General features: G+C 40.4%; 1 protein-coding gene across 1 annotated transcript in view; it reads right to left on the bottom strand.

The window, feature by feature from the left end:
* Positions 1 to 5,614: 5,614 nt before the first annotated feature.
* col7a1 (collagen, type VII, alpha 1) overlaps positions 5,615 to 22,141 on the bottom strand; it is a 56,260-nt gene continuing 39,733 nt past the window's right edge. The window contains exons 88-119 of the mRNA XM_063911810.1: positions 21,036 to 21,071; positions 20,831 to 20,890; positions 20,667 to 20,711; positions 20,544 to 20,579; positions 19,386 to 19,421; positions 19,247 to 19,306; positions 19,034 to 19,159; positions 18,873 to 18,944; positions 18,607 to 18,642; positions 18,456 to 18,515; positions 18,318 to 18,362; positions 17,887 to 17,922; positions 17,738 to 17,773; positions 17,373 to 17,429; positions 17,197 to 17,268; positions 16,928 to 16,999; positions 16,761 to 16,796; positions 16,576 to 16,656; positions 14,903 to 14,956; positions 14,337 to 14,390; positions 14,170 to 14,232; positions 13,881 to 13,943; positions 13,623 to 13,739; positions 12,224 to 12,301; positions 11,661 to 11,714; positions 11,474 to 11,522; positions 11,240 to 11,248; positions 9,986 to 10,069; positions 9,518 to 9,643; positions 8,380 to 8,553; positions 7,846 to 8,028; positions 5,615 to 7,743 (exon numbers count right to left, since the gene is read on the bottom strand). Of these exons, the coding sequence (XP_063767880.1) occupies positions 7,715 to 7,743; positions 7,846 to 8,028; positions 8,380 to 8,553; positions 9,518 to 9,643; positions 9,986 to 10,069; positions 11,240 to 11,248; positions 11,474 to 11,522; positions 11,661 to 11,714; positions 12,224 to 12,301; positions 13,623 to 13,739; positions 13,881 to 13,943; positions 14,170 to 14,232; positions 14,337 to 14,390; positions 14,903 to 14,956; positions 16,576 to 16,656; positions 16,761 to 16,796; positions 16,928 to 16,999; positions 17,197 to 17,268; positions 17,373 to 17,429; positions 17,738 to 17,773; positions 17,887 to 17,922; positions 18,318 to 18,362; positions 18,456 to 18,515; positions 18,607 to 18,642; positions 18,873 to 18,944; positions 19,034 to 19,159; positions 19,247 to 19,306; positions 19,386 to 19,421; positions 20,544 to 20,579; positions 20,667 to 20,711; positions 20,831 to 20,890; positions 21,036 to 21,071 (2,139 nt within the window). The 3' untranslated portion in view covers positions 5,615 to 7,714. The remainder of the gene's footprint in view (positions 7,744 to 7,845; positions 8,029 to 8,379; positions 8,554 to 9,517; positions 9,644 to 9,985; positions 10,070 to 11,239; positions 11,249 to 11,473; positions 11,523 to 11,660; positions 11,715 to 12,223; positions 12,302 to 13,622; positions 13,740 to 13,880; positions 13,944 to 14,169; positions 14,233 to 14,336; positions 14,391 to 14,902; positions 14,957 to 16,575; positions 16,657 to 16,760; positions 16,797 to 16,927; positions 17,000 to 17,196; positions 17,269 to 17,372; positions 17,430 to 17,737; positions 17,774 to 17,886; positions 17,923 to 18,317; positions 18,363 to 18,455; positions 18,516 to 18,606; positions 18,643 to 18,872; positions 18,945 to 19,033; positions 19,160 to 19,246; positions 19,307 to 19,385; positions 19,422 to 20,543; positions 20,580 to 20,666; positions 20,712 to 20,830; positions 20,891 to 21,035; positions 21,072 to 22,141) is intronic.

The raw sequence follows: 22,141 nt of genomic DNA on the forward strand, positions 1-22,141 counted from the left end.
ACACAGAAACAGCAGGGCCTGCCTGTCCCCCACCTGCATGCATAAACCCGACGATGGCCCTTGGTCATCATCTTCAAACGTTTAAGACGAGCCACCATCTATCCAAACTGGTATGTGTGTTTTCTTTAGTGTGCTATTTGATTCAGATTAAAGATATCAGTTGAAGCCTGCCAGAGATAATATTCAGAATAAGAGAGAGGGCACCCTGGAGCCCAGAAATCACAACTGATACATCGTCACAGACAGATGTCACACATCCATCTACAGAGACGAGGAGTAGATAATCTTCTGCCTCACTTTGTCAGTCTTTCTTCTGTCTCCACTAAATTAGATTTCTCTGTATCCTCTGCATCCCTCTTCTTCTTTTTTTAAACCTATTCATTCAAAGAGAACCTTATGTTGCACAAGTGTTGATGGATCCGCAGGCAATTACTTAGGGAAGTTGAAGAGGTCACATGAGGTTGGTTAGAGAGCAGAGACCAGAAAAGTGATTGAGGTCAAGATCCCAAGGGTCTACAGCAACAGCACAGTTTGAGTCATTAAGGTAGTGGATAATTAAATTGAAGATCAAAGCGTTTCAAAGCTATGACATTTGAAAAGGTGTAGAAGTAAAAAACGGATAACAAAAACCTGGCTGGAACTTATCCAAAATAATAAAACACTAAAAATGTAAAACAGAAATACAAGCTGGAAGTTGCAGAAGGGTCTCACTGACAAGGTCGTCTGGCAGCTCAGTCTACTGGCTAAGTGGGGTCAGAGGTCAACAGACTGCACTGAGAACCATGTGGGAAATGTATCTTATGTGGAATTATTATCATGAGAAATGTTACACAGAATAACAGAGTCTACAATTAGAGTGTTGATATAGTGATGTCCAGTCTGTACCACGTTAACCATCTTAGTTTAGTGCGTTAGTGTAACGATGGTTTGATCCGTGTTTTACTTGCCATATGTTCAGTTGCTTAGTTTAGTGGCTTACAAGTGTCCTCCATCAGACATGAGAGTTTTGCCCATGGTTGGATATTTAACTCAGGACACAGGACAAAACATTTCATTTAAATCAATATGTTCCCTGTATGAGCATGTTAGTGTTATGAGTTGTATCAATAAAATGCTAAGAAATGTAGTGAATTGTACAAAGATAAACTGGTTTCCATTAGAATCTGCTGGCAGAAATGTAATCAAATATACATTCATTAAATTCAAAGCAACAGTAGTTGAGATGCCTCTGAAGTCATGGACCGACCCACTGATCCGTATTGCCATCCCTAGAGCCACACATATACATATTCAAATATTTATAACATGTGCATAATATTTCTTATTGCATACATGTAAACGTTTTTTTTTAAATTAATTGTTTTATTCTATACTATCACTACCAACTTATTGTAATTCTAACACCTACCTGCCCTATTCTGTGTTACTATGTTGTTACTATTACTGCTAAAACACAACAGTACCAATAAAGGCTTATCTTATCTTATCTTAGACTATAATTGTCAACCTTCGGGTAAACTATCGTTTCACATACCCTTAGTTAGAGAGTGAGTTACATTTAATCATACAGGTGTACAGCATGGTCTCTGTATCCTCTCACTATCCAACAGCTGATCTATTGTGTGCAGTTGGAGCCACCTGAACCCCCCCTCCCCCTACTGTTGATTTAACTAATATTTAATGTTAATGGTGTGTTTGTTCAGCAAAGATTACTTTTCTAATTAAGGCTCTGAATCTTTGAGAGCTTATTCCAAAGGGAGGGGGGCATTTTCCACAAAATTATATTCATCCTCTACTGTGTTTCTACCTGAAAGTACAGTTATATTGAAAAATATATCATTAAAGGTCCATCCTGCTACACTGCACTGCACTCACCGCATCAGGAATAGGTCTAGGTGTTGCACTGGTTCCAAAGAGCGGGAAGTGCTTTAAAGGATCAAATCTTTATGCCATCTCCCACTCTCAACGAATAACCGACAATTTCCCCCACTTTCTGCTTCCTAGTCAGCTGCAAAATTACAGATTTACTTATAGTCAAGGGGGGGAAGTGGATCGCTGGAGGGGGAAGATTGAAGGAGAGAGGGGGAAAGATGAGTGGGAGAGAGTAATGGATAGAGAGAGCTGAGAGAAAAAATCCCAGGCCATCAGTAGTTTGAGTATAAATTGAAATAGAGCATGGACTGCTGAATGACAGCAGGGAGAGATGATAAATGGCATTTACTAATTTAGGTTTATGTGCCTGAAATGTCCCATGAGAGGCTTATAATAATGCTGAGGCACTGTGACACTCAGGTGGCCTGTGCTCATTACTGCCATAATGAAGAGAATATGCTAATAGTTGACTCATCTGCTAGCAAAGTAAACAACACCTTCACACCCAAATAGAGAGCAGTTTGAGGAGATGGACATGAGAGGAGATAAAGGAAGATTTTCCACTCAAAATGTAAAAATTAGTGTTCAGATAATGCCACATTGACTTTCTTTTCGCAATTTTAAAAGGCTTTTTAGAAGTTTATTTTTTATTTGGAAAGTCACCATTAAATTAAAATCTTCAATGCATAAAAATACAGACCCAAAGTCAGGGTGATATTAGTTGAGTAGCTTTTAGCTGTAAAAGCCATTTCTAACTGAAAATGCTCAGTAGCCAGGAGTCCAGAGAGGTTAACACAAATGCTCAGATCAATAGACTGAATAAATGCTTAGACTGGCAGAGTGCGCAAGTGAAAGACTTAACAGACAGGGGGAACTTCTGATCCTCTGTCCACACTCACAAACTCCAGGAGATGAGATAGACACAACACCGGGTCAAAGCATGGAAGGGAATCTGCTGTGAACAGCATGCACAAGCTTTAAAGTAATCCCTAACGTTTCGTTCTTCATTTTTGTCCTTACACGCACATTTGTGCGCATAGATAAGCAAGTGCACATGCATCTTAAAAGGACCCACACACAAACGGTTCATGTTCCGTTTAATGAACAATATATGCGAGCAAGTAGGACGGAAATAAAGATACAAGTGATATGGATCATATGCTAATATGGCTGAGAGGGTAAAAGTGAGATTGAGAATATTTCTAGCATGTTTCATTGCTATAGCAACAGTCTTTGTACTTGCGGAGGAAAGTGGGTGGCAGAAAAAGAGCAAGATTGAGAGTGAGAGGAGTGACAAAGAGAGAGAAAGCGAGCGAGAGAGACTTTGGCTTGCTCCTCTCTCTTGGCGAGGTTCTACTGATCCAGCTCTCTGCCAACCCAAGGACCCTGGGGCTTTAAACAGTCAAGGTCACTGAAGAGGAAAAATGAACAACTCCTAAACGTGTTTCTGAATACTCCACATCCGAGAGGCGATAAGAACCAGTTCTGGTTCACACAGACAGGGGGAGCCACTATTATACTCACAGCATACGATTGTCCTCCACAAGACCCACTACTTACCAGCTGAAGGATAATGGTGGCTGTCTAAAATACCCTTGAAGGGTCAAGGATAATAATCATTATTGTGTCTTATTTGAAAACCTCTTACTAGCAAATTGATACATCTTATGTAGAAAAACACCTCATATGAACATTTTTTGATACACCTAAAAAGATCATATGCAAGCAACCGTGAACATGCTTCCTGTTTGTATGCAAAAGCTCACCATCTTATTAATGTCCTATGCTGAGTTCAGCTCTGATGACAGCAATAACACTAATATAACTCAACACGTAAATGCAGTAAGGGGGGCACTTAGTTCATGTTAAATTACAATTCAGTTGTAGTCAACAAGCACACACACACACACACACACACACACACACACACACCTGTGAAGGACAACCTTGAGTCACAAATTCAGAGTGTGTGTGTTTAGAGAAAGAGTCCTTTGGAGCCCCATAAGTAGCCGAGTGAATATCAAATTAGTTAGGGTTATTTAAACGGCCCTTGGACCTAAGTTCCCAGTCAGTCTTTTACACACACACACACACACACACACACACACACACACACACACACACACACACACACACACACACACACACACACACACACACACACACACACACACACACACACACACACACACACACACACACACACACACACACACACACACACACACACACACACACACACACACACACACACACACACACACACACACACACACACACACACACACGATTGCGCTAAAGGCTTTTGGTGTCTTGCAAAGCAGACTAGTTTTGGAAACGGAAATCAGTGACGGCAGCTATTTTTAGGATATGTGAAATGTATCCCAGACACACGGATCATGATGAAATCCTCTTGTGTGCCAGGGAGCGTCCACACACCCCCCACACACACACTGACAAATGTACAAATTCGTAAGAGACCAGATAAATCAAGCATGCTGAAGGAAAGGCATGGAGCGTGAGAAACATACATAAATTCATAAATGTAGGCCTGCAGAATGTTAGGCACAGCCAGGGTTGTATTTCCATGTTATGATAGAGATCAGTGTTATGAGAAAATCAATATATTTCAAAATAACAGTGCGGGTCCTATTGGGTTTATGAGCTGAAAGAAACAGCTCATTACATAGTCAGCCTCACTGTTGAAGCTTCAGTGCTTCAGGCCCAGCAGGTAACTGTTACTGAGAGACAGCAGCCCCCACGCTGTGCTAGCATGAGGGGCTGCTGCTTTGAACTCTTACAGTGTTTAAGCACATTTGAAACTAAAAGCACTTCCGTTTAGTGAGATGACAAAGCTCTTAATTTCTTTCAGGGTCCACTTTGCAAACAGCAGTCACAATTAGGATTTAATTAATGAAGAGTCTAAATAGTCTTAAATATATAGTAAAAATACTTTGATAGTAATGTAGCTTTAATCAGAGCAGCCAGGTTCCAAAATCTTGTGGAAAGCCTAAGTAATGAGTGCAGGAGTAATAGCTGTTAAATAATTCTGTTTTATCCATGCAGCACCTACTTATCTTTACCTCCACATTCAGTGGCAGCATGTTGTGATCTTGACCTTGTCACAGTGTGCATTATTTCCTAAAGCCGTGTGACAAGCCTGTGCCAGCACATACAAGCCCACAGCATGTAAAGGTGGTGACTGAGATAACTTTTGAAACGAAGTCAGATAAAGGCAGATCATGAGGTGATGACGCAGCTGTGTGAGACCTGTTTGAGTGTGATGAAATAGAGATGAAGTCGGCGTGTCTTACACCAGGGGAAATCATCCGAGGGCAGAGAGCATGGAAAAACCAAGGAGGGAGGAGTTGTGGCCAACAAGCAGAACATCCTCTCATTAATAAAATCAGATGATGAAATTAGAACATCTTCATCGGACACACACACACACACACACACACACACACACACACACACACACACACACACACACACACACACACACACACACACACACACACACACACACACACACACACACACACACACACACACACACACACACACACACACACACACACACACACACACACACACACACACACACACAGATTTCCTGACTCCTAATATTCTCCATTACTCCTACATAACCAAGTAATTTACTGGATTTCTATGACTGGAAATATTCTATTTTGTGGGCGACACAAACTGTTTACAGAAATCGGAAAAAATACCAAACTGGTTTACTGAAACATTTGGTTTATTAGAAAGATCTTTTAACATATTCTCTATGACTAAACAGAAAGGTTTGCACCACATGAATACACATCTTCAATAAACAGTATAAAAATACCTTTAAAAATAGCACCTTTTCTCTGACGGATAAACATGCAGTCATGATCATTAACACAAGTTCCCCAAAACAATAAAATACATTATATACAAAATATAGGCAGAAAATTGTGCTAGGTTCTTCATATTTGTTGTAACTGTACTCCATTATGATAAACAAATATAGATGTGCTGGCATAGTAATGATGCAGGGAAATGTGATGAGTTATTTCAAGCACCTGGGGTTCAGGAAGTCCATTTCATTTTCACTTTCAGGGATGAGAAGGGATTGACAATTATCTGGTTGAATTTATAAATTTATAAAAAAATCACTGTGTTTGATAAAAAGTCCATTCAAATGTATGATAGAAGTCAATTTCAACTAAGTTGTTAAGGACTTAAGCTAGCCATATTTTTTAGTTTGTTTTTACATAAACCTGTAATGTTTGTCATGTTAATGTTATTTTAAATTAAGTAGCTTTGCAGCGGTAACTCAGCTTGTAGGGACAAGATTCATACGGAACAAATGCGCAGTGTAGACTTGTACTGGGAGAGGTGCCAGTTCTCCTTTTGGGCGGTTCCGAGAGTGAGGCACCAACCCCTCCCATTCCTAATACTAGAAAGGGTTACATTTTTTATCTTCACACATGTACACTGTGTGAGGATAAAAAATAAAATGAGGATTCAAATTCCTCCATTTCAATCTCATCTTGTTGTGTGCACAGGCTACTACTACTACTAAATACCAAACTGACTCAAAGACATAATTTCTCAGAAACAAAACTACTCCTGTGTGTCTATGTTGAAGAACTTTACAGTCAAATTATAATGAGAAGAACACTTTGAAATATTGATAGCGTGTACAGATTGTACAGTCTGTTCAAGTCTGTTAAAAACACCTCATCCTTGAAGTAACTACCAGTTTGGTGACGTTCATAAAGGGTGTTTGTTTGTGCGGTCTGTAAAAAAACACCCTGATATGTTTTCTTTCATATGTTCCTTTTAGCTAATGCAGCTTTCAGTCATAGGCATTGTTAAATGCCAAAGAGCAATATGCATTAACTTTAATATGGAGGTCTTTAATACGTTTTTGAGGTAAAAAACACGCCTTATTATAAATTGTTGACTCTAATCTTTGCGACATAAATAAACATAAGAAACCTTGAAGACAAGGCATTCAAGACTATTTTCTTTTTAATGCGACCATCTGATCAATATCTGCAAAATAACTTTGTAATAAAGCTCTATTATTTTTGAGAAAATAAGGGAAGTATCTGCACCTGTTGAAAAAGTACAACAAAATGGCTAGTCAATACCCAACAATGGAAGACAGTGTAATGTGGAAAATGTTGAAAAAGTGTTTTCAATAGCAAAATATGAAATTATTTGTACTGATTTTACAATCATTTTCACATAGAGACATTTTATTTTCGTTTTCTTTTTCTGATAATAAGTGGAGTTACAGGCTCCATGTAAATAAACAATCACTGAGCAATACTACTAATTATGGCCTTGAAAAAAATGACCATTTAGTCAAAGCAACATAATGAATTTCACCATATTGGTACCTACTTTGGTATTGCATTTAACAGTGAGTTGAGTCAGGTACATGTCCACTCCCTCTCTGTGTGCAGTCATAAGTCCTTTGTCTGCATACAAGTCTATGTGCAACATGAAATGGATAAGTGAAGGCATTAATACCACAGTGCTGCTGTTCAGTTAAAATGAGAAAAAAGAGTGAAAGCAAATACATTTTTCAGTACAAAAAAAAAGTAAAACAAAGCATTTTTATACGAAATAAACACTATTTTGGCTTTTTTTGTTGCAGTTGCATGGTTTGGAGAATATAAAGCAAGGAGGCACTCTGGTATCCTGTCTTAACCTGGGGTTTGGTTAAGTCTCCAAAACCAATAAATATAAAAAAACAAATGTTGACAATTGACACAAATAATACTCTATAAAAGCTATATAAAGGCTAACATTCCAGTGGCTGAGGGAGAATCATCCTCATTCATTGTGCTGTCTTCAAGGGAGGACGACCTGCACAACAGACCGCTCATTAGTCAGAAGATATTCAATACCTGACATTAACCAGTCTGTGTGTGTGTGTGTGTGTGTGTGTGTGTGTGTGTGTGTGTATACCTTCGGTCTCCCCAAGGCAGAGCTCCTCACACTCCTCCAGGTGGAGGAAGCGATTGTCATTTCCTTCACAGCCGCTGTAGATGAAGGGCCTGCAGGCCTGAACCTGACTGTTAAAGTACCAGCGCATAGTGTATCGTCCACAGCTACCCTCCTCCATGGGCAGCAGGCAAATGTCTGCTGGAGCTACAGAACACACATACACACATGTGAAGAGTGTGCGCACATTTTTGGAGTAAAGGGCAGGCGAAGTAGGAAGGAGCAGAGGCAGAGCAGCAGCAAAGAGCAACAGGGTACCCATAAACAAGCATTCATGCCCACTTAGATCAAACTTATTTAAACCATAGCAATAAAGTACTTCATTAGCACAAATGTATTGTTCTTTGTTTTTTTTATTTTACTGGATGCATTACTGCCGTTCAACAGTCAAAAGCAAATGGCCAATGTAGCCTGAGACATGCAGAGTGTGCCAGACACCAGGCAGAAATAACCCTGATTACATCCAAGAACCAGACAACAGCACGCAAGTGGGTTTACCTTCCCCTTTGACTCTCCTCTTGGACCTGACTGATCTGGACATGACTGCTCTCAGAGGTGTAACTTTGGCTGCTTTTTGACCATCATCTTTAGCTGTTTTCTTAACGTCAGCTGTGGCTGATCTGTTTGGTTTAACTTTGACTGTTTCGTCAGTGTTATCCTTGACAACCTCACCTGTCAACAGACAACAAACACACAGGCGCACACACGAACACACAGGTGCACACACAAACATACACACAACAGTCGACAGATTCAGTACATTTTTGAAAAGAATAGAAAATATGGATTAATGTGATAATGGGTTTAAAGAACACGGTCCACGTTCAAGTTCACAGTCAGTCAGGATGGTGTGTGCTTGTAGCTTGCGTGTGTGAGAAAATATGCGTGGTCAACACAGTCTAGTAATGTTATGAAATGAGCACAAAGTGAAACACATAGACTTAACATGAGACATGCTCCCCTGGCACAAATTTGATTATGTGTCAATTCAATAAACCATAATATGGGACACAAGCAAACATTTGACATGCCATCTTTTGTTTATCAAATGGAAAAGATCAGGTTCAATTACATTCAAACAAGGATTTTTTATTTAGTCTTTGGAATAAGGTTTGTAGGCCAGGACTTCTCTGCAGCACCACAATAATTCAATCAAATATATTCACATAATTCACTTGAACAAATATTGCACTTATGTGATTGGATATTGGATACTGCTCACTGGAGATTGCAGTAATCCATATTAAACTTAGTAAGTGCTCCTCATTTCCTCCGTGCATCGGCTACGTATGCAAGGAGACACATGCATGCAAGCTTGCACACGGACAAATAGCAAGCAAACATGGATGTGACAATGTGGATTTCAACCATTCCAAGAATTGACTTTTTTATTGAGAAGAAAACTCAAACTGCTGGTCAGGTGATCTAATACCTTCGGATTCTAATAAACACCCAAAGGTACCTTGCGCATTTTAATTTTGGGAAACTTTCAAGTAGAGAAAACTTAGTTGTTGTAGACAATGTGCTCATTTCACAAGTTTCACACGAGACCAGGTTGGCTGAGGAGGTGCCCAGTGTGTGGGAAAAGTGTTATTTCAATGTGTGATAACGTTGGTCACAATATGACACACTGTACCATCACTCTGGTTTGCAGAGGGAGCGAAGTACAGCAGCTCTTCTAAGGGGTCGTCGTAGGCCTCAATGGAGTAGATGTGTTCGTAGTCCGGGTCGTTGGTGTTCACCACCACACGAAGCTCACGACCTGAGAAATGTAATGTCACACAGGTCACACCCTTCATCTCCGTCACCACGCCCCATGCTTCACATAGAAGGAAGACTCTTTTAACTCAAATTAAGAAGCTTCTAATTAAAAAGGGATAGTAAAATAAAACCGGTTCACTTATATTTGCCAGGATATGACACAGAATACATGAAGTGGGACGTAAATGGAGTTCTCTGTTTTCTTGATGAGAAAACCACCCATTGTTCAGAGATCTCCAGATGCGGCACCATCGATTTAAACCTGTTTGTTAGGGACGGACAGCAGACGGACACACAGATCGAGGCCAATCAGACAGGCAGAGCGATGGACGGACACACTCACCCTCCTCACCCTTCACGACCAGTTGTTGCTCTGGTGCAGGCAGAGACCTGACCGGGGGCTGGGACCGACTTACTGGGCCAGAACCTGAGGAGCCAGATAGGGAAGAAGTAGGGAACAGGGACACCAAGGGACCAGTGACAGGATTTAGGAAAGCAGGATTAGTGTTACACAGGAGGGAGAAAAGGGGGGCCGGAAAGGTTACCTGATGTAAAATAAAAAGCAAGGACCGAGTACTCAAACCTTCAGATACATGAGCCAACTACAACCCATAAGCACCACAAAAATCATTCCACCGTTCCAACATACACACCAGCTAAAAGGATTTACAGAGTTTTTGCAAGACTGGTCAACATGTGGCAATCTTCCAAAGACCGGCTGTGATCCTTTAAGGACACAAGTCGCTGCTTTATGGACTTGTGTCGCCCTCGAGTCAAATATCTTTTGACCTGAGTCCAAGTCAAATCAGCGGTGATTCAACTAAACAGCGCCGACTGAAACCGTGACTGATTGTAAATTATGAAAACATTTCTTAGGTAATAAATGAATTAAACATGAGTGAAATGTGTGTTTCGGCCTCATTCTCAGTAACACTGCATATTTATTAACTGCTGCTTCACAACAGTGATGAAGTTTTGAATTGATTAGCAGTTCAAAACAAACACATTAGTCAAAACTTTAGGAAAGTTGATAATTTTGAGTTTTTAATTGCCATCCCTTCTCACTGGTTAGAAAAATGTGTGGTTTATTCCAGCTTGTTCATAAGATATACAATAAAATAAAAAATCCATTGCTTCGTTAGAGCATTGTGTTCAGTGATGACTATTTATCATCAAAATCTATCAAAAATCAACAATAGTATACACAAAATAAGGGAATTTCAGTCCATTAATCAGATTTTTTAAAGATGTACCTTAGGCAGGATCCTCTACACAGGATGTAGACTTTTTCAAATGTATCTTAAAAAATACTGACAGTAATCTTATATAAGCCCACCTTGTTACTTTGACCCAAATGCTGCCAAATAGTTAATGTCACTGTGTTATTTTTGCGTGCATAAGGTTAAATGGTCAATTAAACCACACACAAATGCTTAATGAGGGCAAATGCCCTTAAGCATTCTGCAAATATATAATGTATGAGAATGACTGCTCTCAGTACAGACTCCGCAGCAGCATATGTGGTATAGCATACTGCTGTGACTCATGCTAAATCACAGCCCTTCTGTCTTCTGCTGCAGTCGAATGGCTCACTTACCTCCACACGCTGAGGATCAGACAGATGGACAGGAAGGAAGCAGAAAGAGAGGGAATAAAGAAGGTCAGTCTAAAGAGTCATGGCTTTGCTGTAGTTCTTCACAGCACTTTCAGTATCTTACTTTCATAGTACTTAGTGGAGGCTGTGACTCATATGCTGTGATTACTATCTGAAGTTCAATTTGGGGACAGCTCTGTCTCTAAATAAGCAATGCAAGCTGCATGAAAGACTCACCACAGTGCTGACTCATCTCCGAGCGAACGTACTCTCTGACCTCATACTCCTGAATTCGAAATAAAGAGTGGAAACAGATGAAAAAACACTCACAAACATAGCTTTAATATAAACTCTGCATATGTTTGTGTGCTCATTGGTGTCAGCCTGTTCAGACTGAGCCCTGCGGTTAAGCTCGAGCACTGACCGTCATGCCTGGCTCTCCTCTGTCTCCCTTGGCTCCATCTGGGCCCAGCTCTCCCTGCAACATGGACAGGTATTAAGACACACACAACCCACAGAGAGGCTTGCAGCACATTAATACATTAGGCTGAGACCAGGTGCGGCACATGACCTAAATACAAAATCAAAGTGAAAAGTCAAAACTGCAATTGCCACTTTAACAAATTCATAAAATGCATGTATTTAAACTTGGTTTGCCAGGGTCTACATCCTGTGTATGGGATACATTTGACAAAATATGTATGAAAATAAAGTGGAGAAAGCTCTGATAATATGTGGTTGTCATTTGAGATTACCAGTCTTGGGTCCTTACAAATGTAACTGTCACAGAGTAGATTACATGAACAGGTGGAGTTAAATTACCCTGACAAACTGTATGCATTTGGCACACTGTAGAATTTGTGATACTGAATTTTAACAAGTGCTGATAGCTGAACATATTAATTATATGTTTTTTGTAAGCAATCCAATATTTTACCTGGAAAATGGTTGCCAAGAACACAACCAGGATATAAACGTGACACTAACCTGCTCTCCTCGCTCTCCCGAGATTCCTGGGACACCGCGTGGACCCACCATGGAGGGACCAATCGGACCCCTCTCCCCCTGACACACAGGCAAAGCAACATTACAACACATGTTTGCAGTGGACATATGAAGTACAAAATGTACACTACAAGTCAAAAAATACATTTGACAAAATAACTTATTGTCTCTGAATAAATATTCTCTTGACATGTTATTTTGTCTGCATAATGTCAGTGAAGGAAAGAGAAGGTTAACTGTTCAGGTTGAACTTCATTTCCACTGTACTTTTGCTGCTTCAAACCAGACACTGCATGCTGAACTCAAACAGATGATTCAGACGTCAAAGAATACAACTTTCATTATGCAGTTCTGATATGTCGGGTCATTGTAGGCTGTTTTTAAAGTTTTTGTCTTGGTGTTTTTTGCTTTTCCATCCTATTAACAGATCAGATGCTCAGCCTTTCTTTCAGGCTGTACCTTAGCTCAAATATTGGTTTGGGAAATATATGCAACTAGGTTGACTCTATTGAAAAGAAAAGGTGCGCCCATCAAAGAGACTCGATATAGCCCTGCTCTACTGTCACCCACTTTCTTTATTTACTTGATGATGCAGCAGACAAACCAGTCAAGCGCGGGGCCCATCTAACTGTCAATCAACATGAAGCAATACACAGCAATCAAACAAAACTAGCAATCAGGTGAGTAAGAAGAGGAGCGCAAACTCAGGAGTAATACAAACTTCTAGATTCTTTTTGTGGCAGTCTTGCATTATATTCTTAATGTCACAACTGTCAAAACAAAAAAAGTCTATTTGTTGCCACTCACACACCTCTAACTGCTGAAACTGTGTGTAATCATAGTGAGGCCATTGTACCTTTGGTCTAATCTTACTTCAGTTATACCATTTTGTTTTTACCACTTAATGTGTTCACAGTCTTGATTAATGGGGCACCAATTAACTGGTGTAAAAAGGGCTTGTTCAAATTTGTATGTATTAATTATCTTGTGTTTATTTGTTGAAGAACACTCTGTTTTTCTCTCATGCCTCAACAGTAAACACAGAATCAAAAAACAGAGAACATTGTTGATGAAGTGAAGTATGTGGGTCAGAGTTTAGCAAAAGCAAAACTTCCCAAACACATGAAATTATGCTAAAACCTGGAGGTTTAAACGCTTCCACATAAACAACATTTACACGGACAAATATCACACCTCCGCAAATCTGATCGTTTGTGTGGTGTGAGTTTGTGCACAGATGTTTAATAGTTTCGCTGTTGTTTTGGATTCTCACCAACGTATATATCTAGTTAACTCTTCTGTGAGTGAAGTATTCTTTTAATAGACCTCTGCCCTTGACGTGTCGAACTTGTCGCCAACCAGCTACAGTAAGGATAATCACCTTTTGTCCCTGAAGACCCTCTGGGCCATTAGCACCAGCTGGTCCCTGAGTGCCAGTCAGGCCCGGGGCCCCATCCACTCCTCTGGGGCCAGGGGGACCAGGTACACCAGGCGGGCCCTAGATGGAGCACAGAGAGAGTTACATCTGGATCTCAAGGTTTCCTGTAGTTGTGAGAATGACCGATGTGGTGCTTCTGATAGTACACGGAGATAAGGAACAGCGTGTACTGTGAATCTCAAGCTGAAGTTAGAAACTCACCCTTTCACCTTTCTCTCCCTGAGTTCCTTTGGGTCCTGCAAGCCCGTCAAAACCACGGTCACCCTAAAACAGACAAGGGCAAAGCACCACAAGAATCAATCCACCGTTCCAACATGCACACCAGCTGAAAGGATTTTTTTGATCTTCCAAAGACCGGCTGTAATCCTTTAAGGACTCATGTCTCCGCTTTATGCACTTGTGTTGCACTCAAGTCAAATAAAAGCTTTATGTACACTTTATGTTCAGACACATTATTAGTTAGAGAATACAGTATAGATAAAGCACATACCTTGGGACCGACTAGTCCCTCTTTTCCGGGGCTCCCTGGGGCCCCAGAAGGTCCGAGCTCCCCCTGGAAAACAAAGAGAGCATTCCTGCAGATGCCAATCTCGAGGTATCACAGGAAGGTATGTAGTTATGCTCTTAATGTTTTTCGCCCACAGATATTACTCATACCTGTTCGCCTTTTCTTCCTGGTAGGCCTGATCTTCCATGAATGCCAGCATCCCCCTGAACACACACACACACACACACACACACACACACACACACACACACACACACACACACACACACACACACACACACACACACACACACACACACACACACACACACACACACACACACACACACACACACACACACACACACACACACACACACACACACACACACACACACACACACACACACACACACACACACACACACACACACACACACACACACAGTTTAAATACTTACCACACTGAACATGACTCATGTATGTCTGACTCATTTGATTTATTGAACTCTGAAACATAATCAAAACATAATTATTCTGTATCTAGCATCACACACCACTAGCTATTAGAGAAATGTTAACATGCTTCCGTTTCTTTGTTCATTATTTGGACAGAATAAAAACCCAGTGTCAAAATTCCAGTGGGTGGGGAATTATCCCTTTTCAATTTCTGTATTCATGCTTATTCCTTCTTTTCTTCCGCCTACAATTTTTTTTCTGCCTGTCTCAATCCCACCTTGCCTCCTTTAGGTCCATCGCCTCCACAAGCCCCCTTGGGTCCTCGGTCACCCTGGAAACACACAAGTTCATCATTGACAGAGTCTTATGAAGAGGCTTGTGAGTCACAAAAGGGACAAGACGTTCCATACCAGCCAGACCGACAGAGTCCACCTATAGACACATTTAGTCCTTTCACCTGCCAATCAGACTGCATCATTGTGCCTGAGCACTTACACACAAAGTGGACATGAAACAATGTGACCAGCTACTTCTAAACAGCAACAGACATGAGGCGGAACAGGGTGTTATCATTCTCCTGATAATGGGTGTTCAGACAAGTGGCAATACAGCTGCAGAGCACTGGCGGATGTTGTCTGTTCCAGCCGTGCTAAATCCCCCTTACATGTGACAGCAAACTGGTATTATCTTCAAAAGCACACAGTGATCTTGGATGGACCTTTCTTTTCAACAGATTTTCTTTGTTGACTTAAAATGTGGCCAACATTTTATACAACTTTAGTACAGAATAAAATGAGGAGTCTGGACTTTGAACTTAAGGGCTGAGGAGTGAAGCCAAGCCTAAGTGCATAAAACATGCATACTCAGTAATGTCCAGCAGGGGGCGACCTCACTGGTTTCAAAATAGGATTGTATAGAAGTCTACAAGAAAATGTACTTACTTCTTGTATTATTTTATGAAAAGTATTAACTTGATTGCAGGTTGCAAGTCTTTCTTACAGCTTTTCCCTGTGTGTTCTCGGTTCATTTATATTTCATTATTGTAACGTCTTTGTTGCTTAAAAATGTCTTTTTAGGTGTTTGGTTGTATTTTGTGCTTCTGATCCAAAGTCCATGAACCAATTGTGACGGTTCGGTGGGGAAGGGAATCAGCTAGCGAGACTCTGGCTTATGGTAACAACCTTTCCTGCACTGCACTAAAGCTCATTAATCATTTGCATTTATTATGTATAAATTGTTAGATTGTAAACTTTGGATGGATTCAAACAAGCTGTCAAGCTTTAAGTCTCATCCACCTGAACAATTTTAAACATTGTGCATGTTTAGAGATGTCTGTGATTGTGATATACAGTATAAACGTGTATATGGTAAACTGACTTTACTTATATACACACATATACAAGTACAGTCCAATTACCTTGATGCTTTATGTATTTGCTTGTGTGAGACAGGCTGAGTTGGTTGCACATCCTCTGTCTGTAATTATTTCTCCTGCTGCACTGTGGTCTCCCTTGCAAAACAATTCTTTATCTTAACAAGATTACTTGATAAAGGTTATTATAATATAAAAAAAACACCTCCGAATCGTCACCTTTATGTTTGATTGTTTCAGTGGGCAAACAGCAAATATTCTGCAGGTACATTTTTAAACACAATTTGCAATAATAATCTGCAATCATATACATGTGGTGCTACTATTGATTTGTGAACTGCATCACTGACTCATGAAAGGTGCTTCAAGGTTGAAACCACACAGAATGAACAAACACACACACACACACACACACACACACACACACACACACACACACACACACACACACACACACACACACACACACACACACACACACACACACACACACACACACACACACACACACACACACACACACACACACACACACACACACACACACACACACACACACACACACACACACACACTACCTTGATTCCTCTCATTCCTACGATACCAAGCTCTCCTTTATCCCCCTTCTGCCCCAGCAGTCCGTCTTTTCCTGATAAACCCTAGAGGACAAAACACAAACTGTTCCTCTCTCCGTCCAGCAAGGAGAGAAAATCATGCAGAGAAAATGCAAAATCTGTATTTTGATGCAATTAAAATCACAGACCGATTCACCAGGTACTCCAGGCTGGCCTGCTTCTCCCTACAGAGACACGACAGAATTACAGTAATTAGAGCAGTCAAATTACTACGTGCACTGATTACCGACTGGCTTTGCTAAGAATTATGACACTGATTCAATCAAAATAATCCTCCATGCTCAGCGTTACCCACTTTCTGTCCACCAGGGCCACGGGCACCTGGGAATCCAGTGGATCCGCGTTCTCCTGGCTCTCCCCTGAGACCCTGATGTCAATTACATACACAGAGACATGTAAAAGTTAGGTGATTTATATTTCTAAGTATAAATACTAATTGATGCAAGAGGTCAGATCCATGTTACTAATGACAAAATATCATCCACATTTCATTTAGATTTAAAATGATTTAATCCTTAAACAACTGAAAAAAGGATGTAATGTTATGGCAATAAACAAGCTTACCTGCTCTCCTAGAGGGCCCTCTTGACCCTTCCCCCCTTTTTCTCCCTGTACACCTTTGGGTCCCCTGTCACCCTAAAATGGAACAACAGTTAAATCTACAACAGCCAAAAACCTTATGTACACTGTAAGAGCCAAAGTGGATATTTTCTTTATTCAACATCAGAAACATCACTGACCGTTTCTCCTTTGTTGCCTCTTTCTCCAGCAGGTCCTCCCACCAACACCGTGTCCCCCTGTGAGTGACAGTACAGCTGTAAACATCCAATATCAAAACATCAACATGAATGGTTCATCCTTTCACTTTTTCCTGAGCGGTGTGACGCACACTATCACAGCTAATCGACATTATGTGTATTCATATATTCCTCCTGCCCGCTCATGAAAGAGCTTTCAAAACAGCAGATACCAACACAAACGGGTTTTTTTTTCCTATTCCAATTCTTTTTTTCCTCAAGGTCATCTTCGCAAATACAAAAGTGTATTTAAAGATAGAAGGAAAGCAGGAAAGCAACTATTTTATTAGATATTAAAATACACTCACCTTTTCTCCTTTGTCACCTTGCAGCCCAATGTCTCCCTGAAAAAAAAGATAGAGGGCAAAACTTTTCACCACCCAACATTAGCGGGAAGCTCGGGGGAACCCAGCTAGCATGATGACACATTAAATAGGGAAGGATTGGTATTATTTACCTTCTCTCCCCTACCACCACGAATCCCTGGGGGACCCTGACAAACACATAAACACACATTTTATTTGCAGCTGCACACAGAATTACCAACATGCATGTTTCTAACTACAGGCTTGACAACAGAAACTGAAATAACAGTGATGTCACGACTCCTTAGGGTGTACAGTTGATGAAAGGTTCGGCACAGGCTGATATTTTCTAAAACTAGAAGCACTGCAATGCTGCGAGGGAGGACATGGCTTATTGAAAAACAAGTTTACAATCTAAGATATTGATTTTTGTAAAGAACAGCTTGTTTATTCTAATGATTTCTGCATGTGTTTTTCCATTTACTCAATAAGGTTTTTGGAAAACACAACAATGAAAGCCCAGGTAGAAAGGCTTTGGGGGATGTTCCTGAGTGATGGATTTAAAAGAACTCTTGGTATTTACCGTTGAGCCTCTTTCCCCATCCAGGCCAGCTCGGCCCTCCTCTCCCTATGACAGATTGGAAAAGGCACACAGAGTTTCTATCATCCAGAGGCAGATTAATATTAGATCACATCTTCAATGTTGTAACCAACGTCTTACTCTTGGCCCTGAATCTCCTCTCTCTCCTCTGGGACCGGGGACACCGACACCGACCTCCCCCTGGCAACAGAAATATTTGCTCAATTAAAAACAACCGTTGACATTAAGGCAGGTAGACAGAAATACTGTACGTGTCTGCTAGCAAAGTCACCTTGTCCCCTTTGACCCCGTTGGTACCAGGAGAGCCCTAGAAAACAAAGTATTGATTGCATTAATCATCATGGTCCCTTGTTCTCTCTCAGTTTAAAAAAAAAGATATATATATTTTGACATGTCCCAACTTAAGAAACCATCTATAAAGCAGTCATCCTACATAAACCAAAGGTTTAGCAGGATAAAAATCATGCCTAAATATTATTAATTTAAGCTGATGCAAGCTACTTATTGCAGAGTAATTCAAACAGGATCTAAACTCACTCCCTCTCCAGGGGGTCCAGAAGGACCAGGGGGTCCGACAGTTCCTGCACGGCCTGCAAAGCCCTGTAGCCCCTGAAAAAAAAGACCTCAATAGTTGAAAATCAACCACCAGTATTAAAACAGATAGCATGCAGTATCGTGAAGTCAGCTAATCCACCAACCCTCTCCCCTTGTGGTCCTTGAGGTCCTAGTTGTCCAATTTCCCCTCTCAAGCCGGGTGGCCCGGCATTCCCTGCCTTCCCCTGCAGCCCCGGAGGACCAGCTGGACCTGGAAGGCCTGAATCGCCCTGGAGTAAAGCCACAGTTAGATTTTGACCTGGGTAACATCTGATTAATCATCTTACATACAGAAGTCACCTCATGCTGTTACTCACCTTTAATCCTTGAGGCCCATCCCGGCCAGGAGGCCCTGCCAGCCCTATGCCCTTCTCTCCCTGCAACACAAGTTTTTTCATGACTGTCGAATTGGGTTTGATTTCAGGCTTATTATTAAAACACAAGACAGATCCTTACCTTATCTCCTTTTGGCCCAGGAGAGCCTTGTGCCCCCTGCATCAAAAACAGATATATAGGAATAGGGTTTGAAAGAAAACAGAAACATGTTAATTATAATTATTTTAAATACAAAGTTATTATAATATCTTACAGTTTCAGTTTGTTGACATTTTATTAAACATTTCTGTATGCCCACCAAATACTGGTTTGGCCTTCATTATTTTTCAGCTGAAGTCCCATTTCATGAGTATTCGTGTGTACTGTGAGAGGTTTAGCTACAAATCAAGAACCTCGTTAACCTCAAGGACAACGAATAATCAAAACGCTGAAGAATCAGAGGAGATTGGTCTCAATTACAGTGGACACTTTTAGATAAGAGGTCTAGAGACATCAATAACACTGCTGTAGAAACAACGTTTCATCAGGGTTGAATAAAGTATTTGACAGACTTTGAAGGAAGGGAGTTTGATAAAGAATCATATTTTAAAATGTGTAGTACATTTTGCATATAGACTGATCTGTATCCTTACACATTTACGGCACGTGTGATTTTTGGAAATGTCATGCAATTAAAACATATGTAGGATGTGATGACATAACTAGAATGACTGATACTAAGTATTATACAGGCTCTCAAAGCAGAAACTTACTAAATATCAATAAGTTGCATTTGATTCAATATAAAAATCTGAGCTGGATGATGTTACGTAGTTACTCAGATTGTTACGGTAAAGTAAGCAACCCATTCTCTATGACTTTGACAGCATATTGAGCTCACCAAATAATATTCTTCTTTAATGTTTAATAAAATGTTTCCAAAGAACTGCACTTTGTTTGGTGTGTCATCGTGTTTGTTAAAATGAAATAAAACCAATAACTGGTTAGTGGCAATAAAAGTTGATCTGAATAGCTATTCAGCAGTGATTTAATATCGACATAATCGACTGATAACTTTATGCAGAATATAACTTGAGATTATGCCAACAAACTTGTTTTGCTTTATTGACAACTTGTTCAAATCCTGATTCAACTTTACCCTCAATTACACCCCTAATAGTAGTGTAATGTCAGAATGAAATCTTCATGAATAGACAATTGCATTAGACCTTTGGGAACAATGTGAGAATAATATATATTTACACAACAGAAATCCACATAAAAATGGGGATAACTCACATCCTCTCCAGGCTCTCCTGGTTCACCATCCACTCCCTAGAATAACGAAAGGTAACACAACGTGAACTTTTAGTTGTGTTAACTTTAGGAATATGCGTTTCCCTACTGCATGACGGTACTCACTCTCTCTCCTTTGTTGCCAGCAGCACCTTTGTCTGCCCTGTTACCCTGAAACAAAGCAGTTATGATATGATATTAATGAAAAAGCACTTGACATTTTCACGCTTGTGTCTGGTGGCACTCGCTGAGAGGGAGCCTTCAGTGCTAATGCTTTCGATCACCCTTACCTTTTCCCCTGGTAGACCTCTCTCTCCAGCCGTGCCTGGCAGTGTTTGACCACTTAGACCCTGCATCAATCATAACCAAGAAAGAGATGTCAGCTGCACTGTAACGCTTCCTTTATTTAATTTATTTGTTTAGTCTTTCATTTCCACACTAATCTGCATTTGCTGGGTATGTTAAATTCGGTTAATGCTAATAACAGGGACTTACCCTCTCTCCCTTCGGTCCAGGGGGTCCCGCCACTGCCTGAGTTCAGAAAGATTGAGAGAATAAAATCAATTACCTGTGCAGCATAGTAAGGGTTCTTAATGGAAATGTACACTTAGAAGTCATGGTATTTAAGTATTATTTGAATGTTTGTTTTTCCGTCTTTCAAAGATAAATGTCTTGATGTCTTTAGTGTGGACACACAATTTATTGCAAAACTCCTACTACTTAACCACAACCTACATTTTTCTTAAAGCAATAAAAAAAGCAATAAAACTTGCTTAAAAAATACTTGTGGTAATAATGCTTTTTTTTTTTTATTGTCCTTGACTATTTAAGAAACAATTTGTGGTAGTATTGGCTCCCGATTTGTCATCAAGTGCCGTTTCTTGTTTTGGCTTCTCAAATTTGTAGCTCTTAGATAACAAAATGACAAATTCCAGAAAAGTTGTCGAGGTCAAGGCGAGAAAAGTGAATGAAACAAAAGAGAAGCTCTAGTTCTTTCACTCAGAAGGACTGAAACCAAATAAAACCTTGCAGCTGTATTTTAGAAAGCTTTGCACATGTTTGTTTTTAAAGTACGTACATTTCAGCTTCGGGCTGGAAAATGCAATGTTACTTCATCTACATTTGTTTGTGTGTGTGTGTGTGTGTGTGTGTACGTGTGTGTTTAAACAAATGGTGGAGCGTTTGAGCAGATGGGCAAGTGTTGACTCGTTATTCATCAAATGAGTGAACTCACTGACAGTGTCACAGTGGCTCTGTCCAAGGTGCTGAACCTGAGACAGTCAGCAGTGTGAGGGAGCTGTTCAAAACACTCATCACGATTCATGTGAACATAACGAACAGCAGGAACAGCCGTGAATACCAAGAACCTGACAAGCAAGTTCCTTTATTGTGTCTTTTTCTCAGGACACTTTTACTAGCAAAGAAACTCCTGGCAGTGAGGAGTTTAACTTGCTGTGTGGTTGTTAAGACATATACCATATGCTGTTATCACAACATCGCTGCTCCAAATCTATCTGGGTACCCTCAATGTCTGAGCCTTCTCTCTGATAAAGGTTACAATATTATATGTGATATGCTCTTAAGGTAGAGACACTGGTAAT

The sequence above is a fragment of the Eleginops maclovinus genome, chromosome 20 (assembly GCF_036324505.1).
Source record: "Eleginops maclovinus isolate JMC-PN-2008 ecotype Puerto Natales chromosome 20, JC_Emac_rtc_rv5, whole genome shotgun sequence".
NCBI classification, from domain to species: Eukaryota; Metazoa; Chordata; class Actinopteri; order Perciformes; family Eleginopidae; genus Eleginops; species Eleginops maclovinus.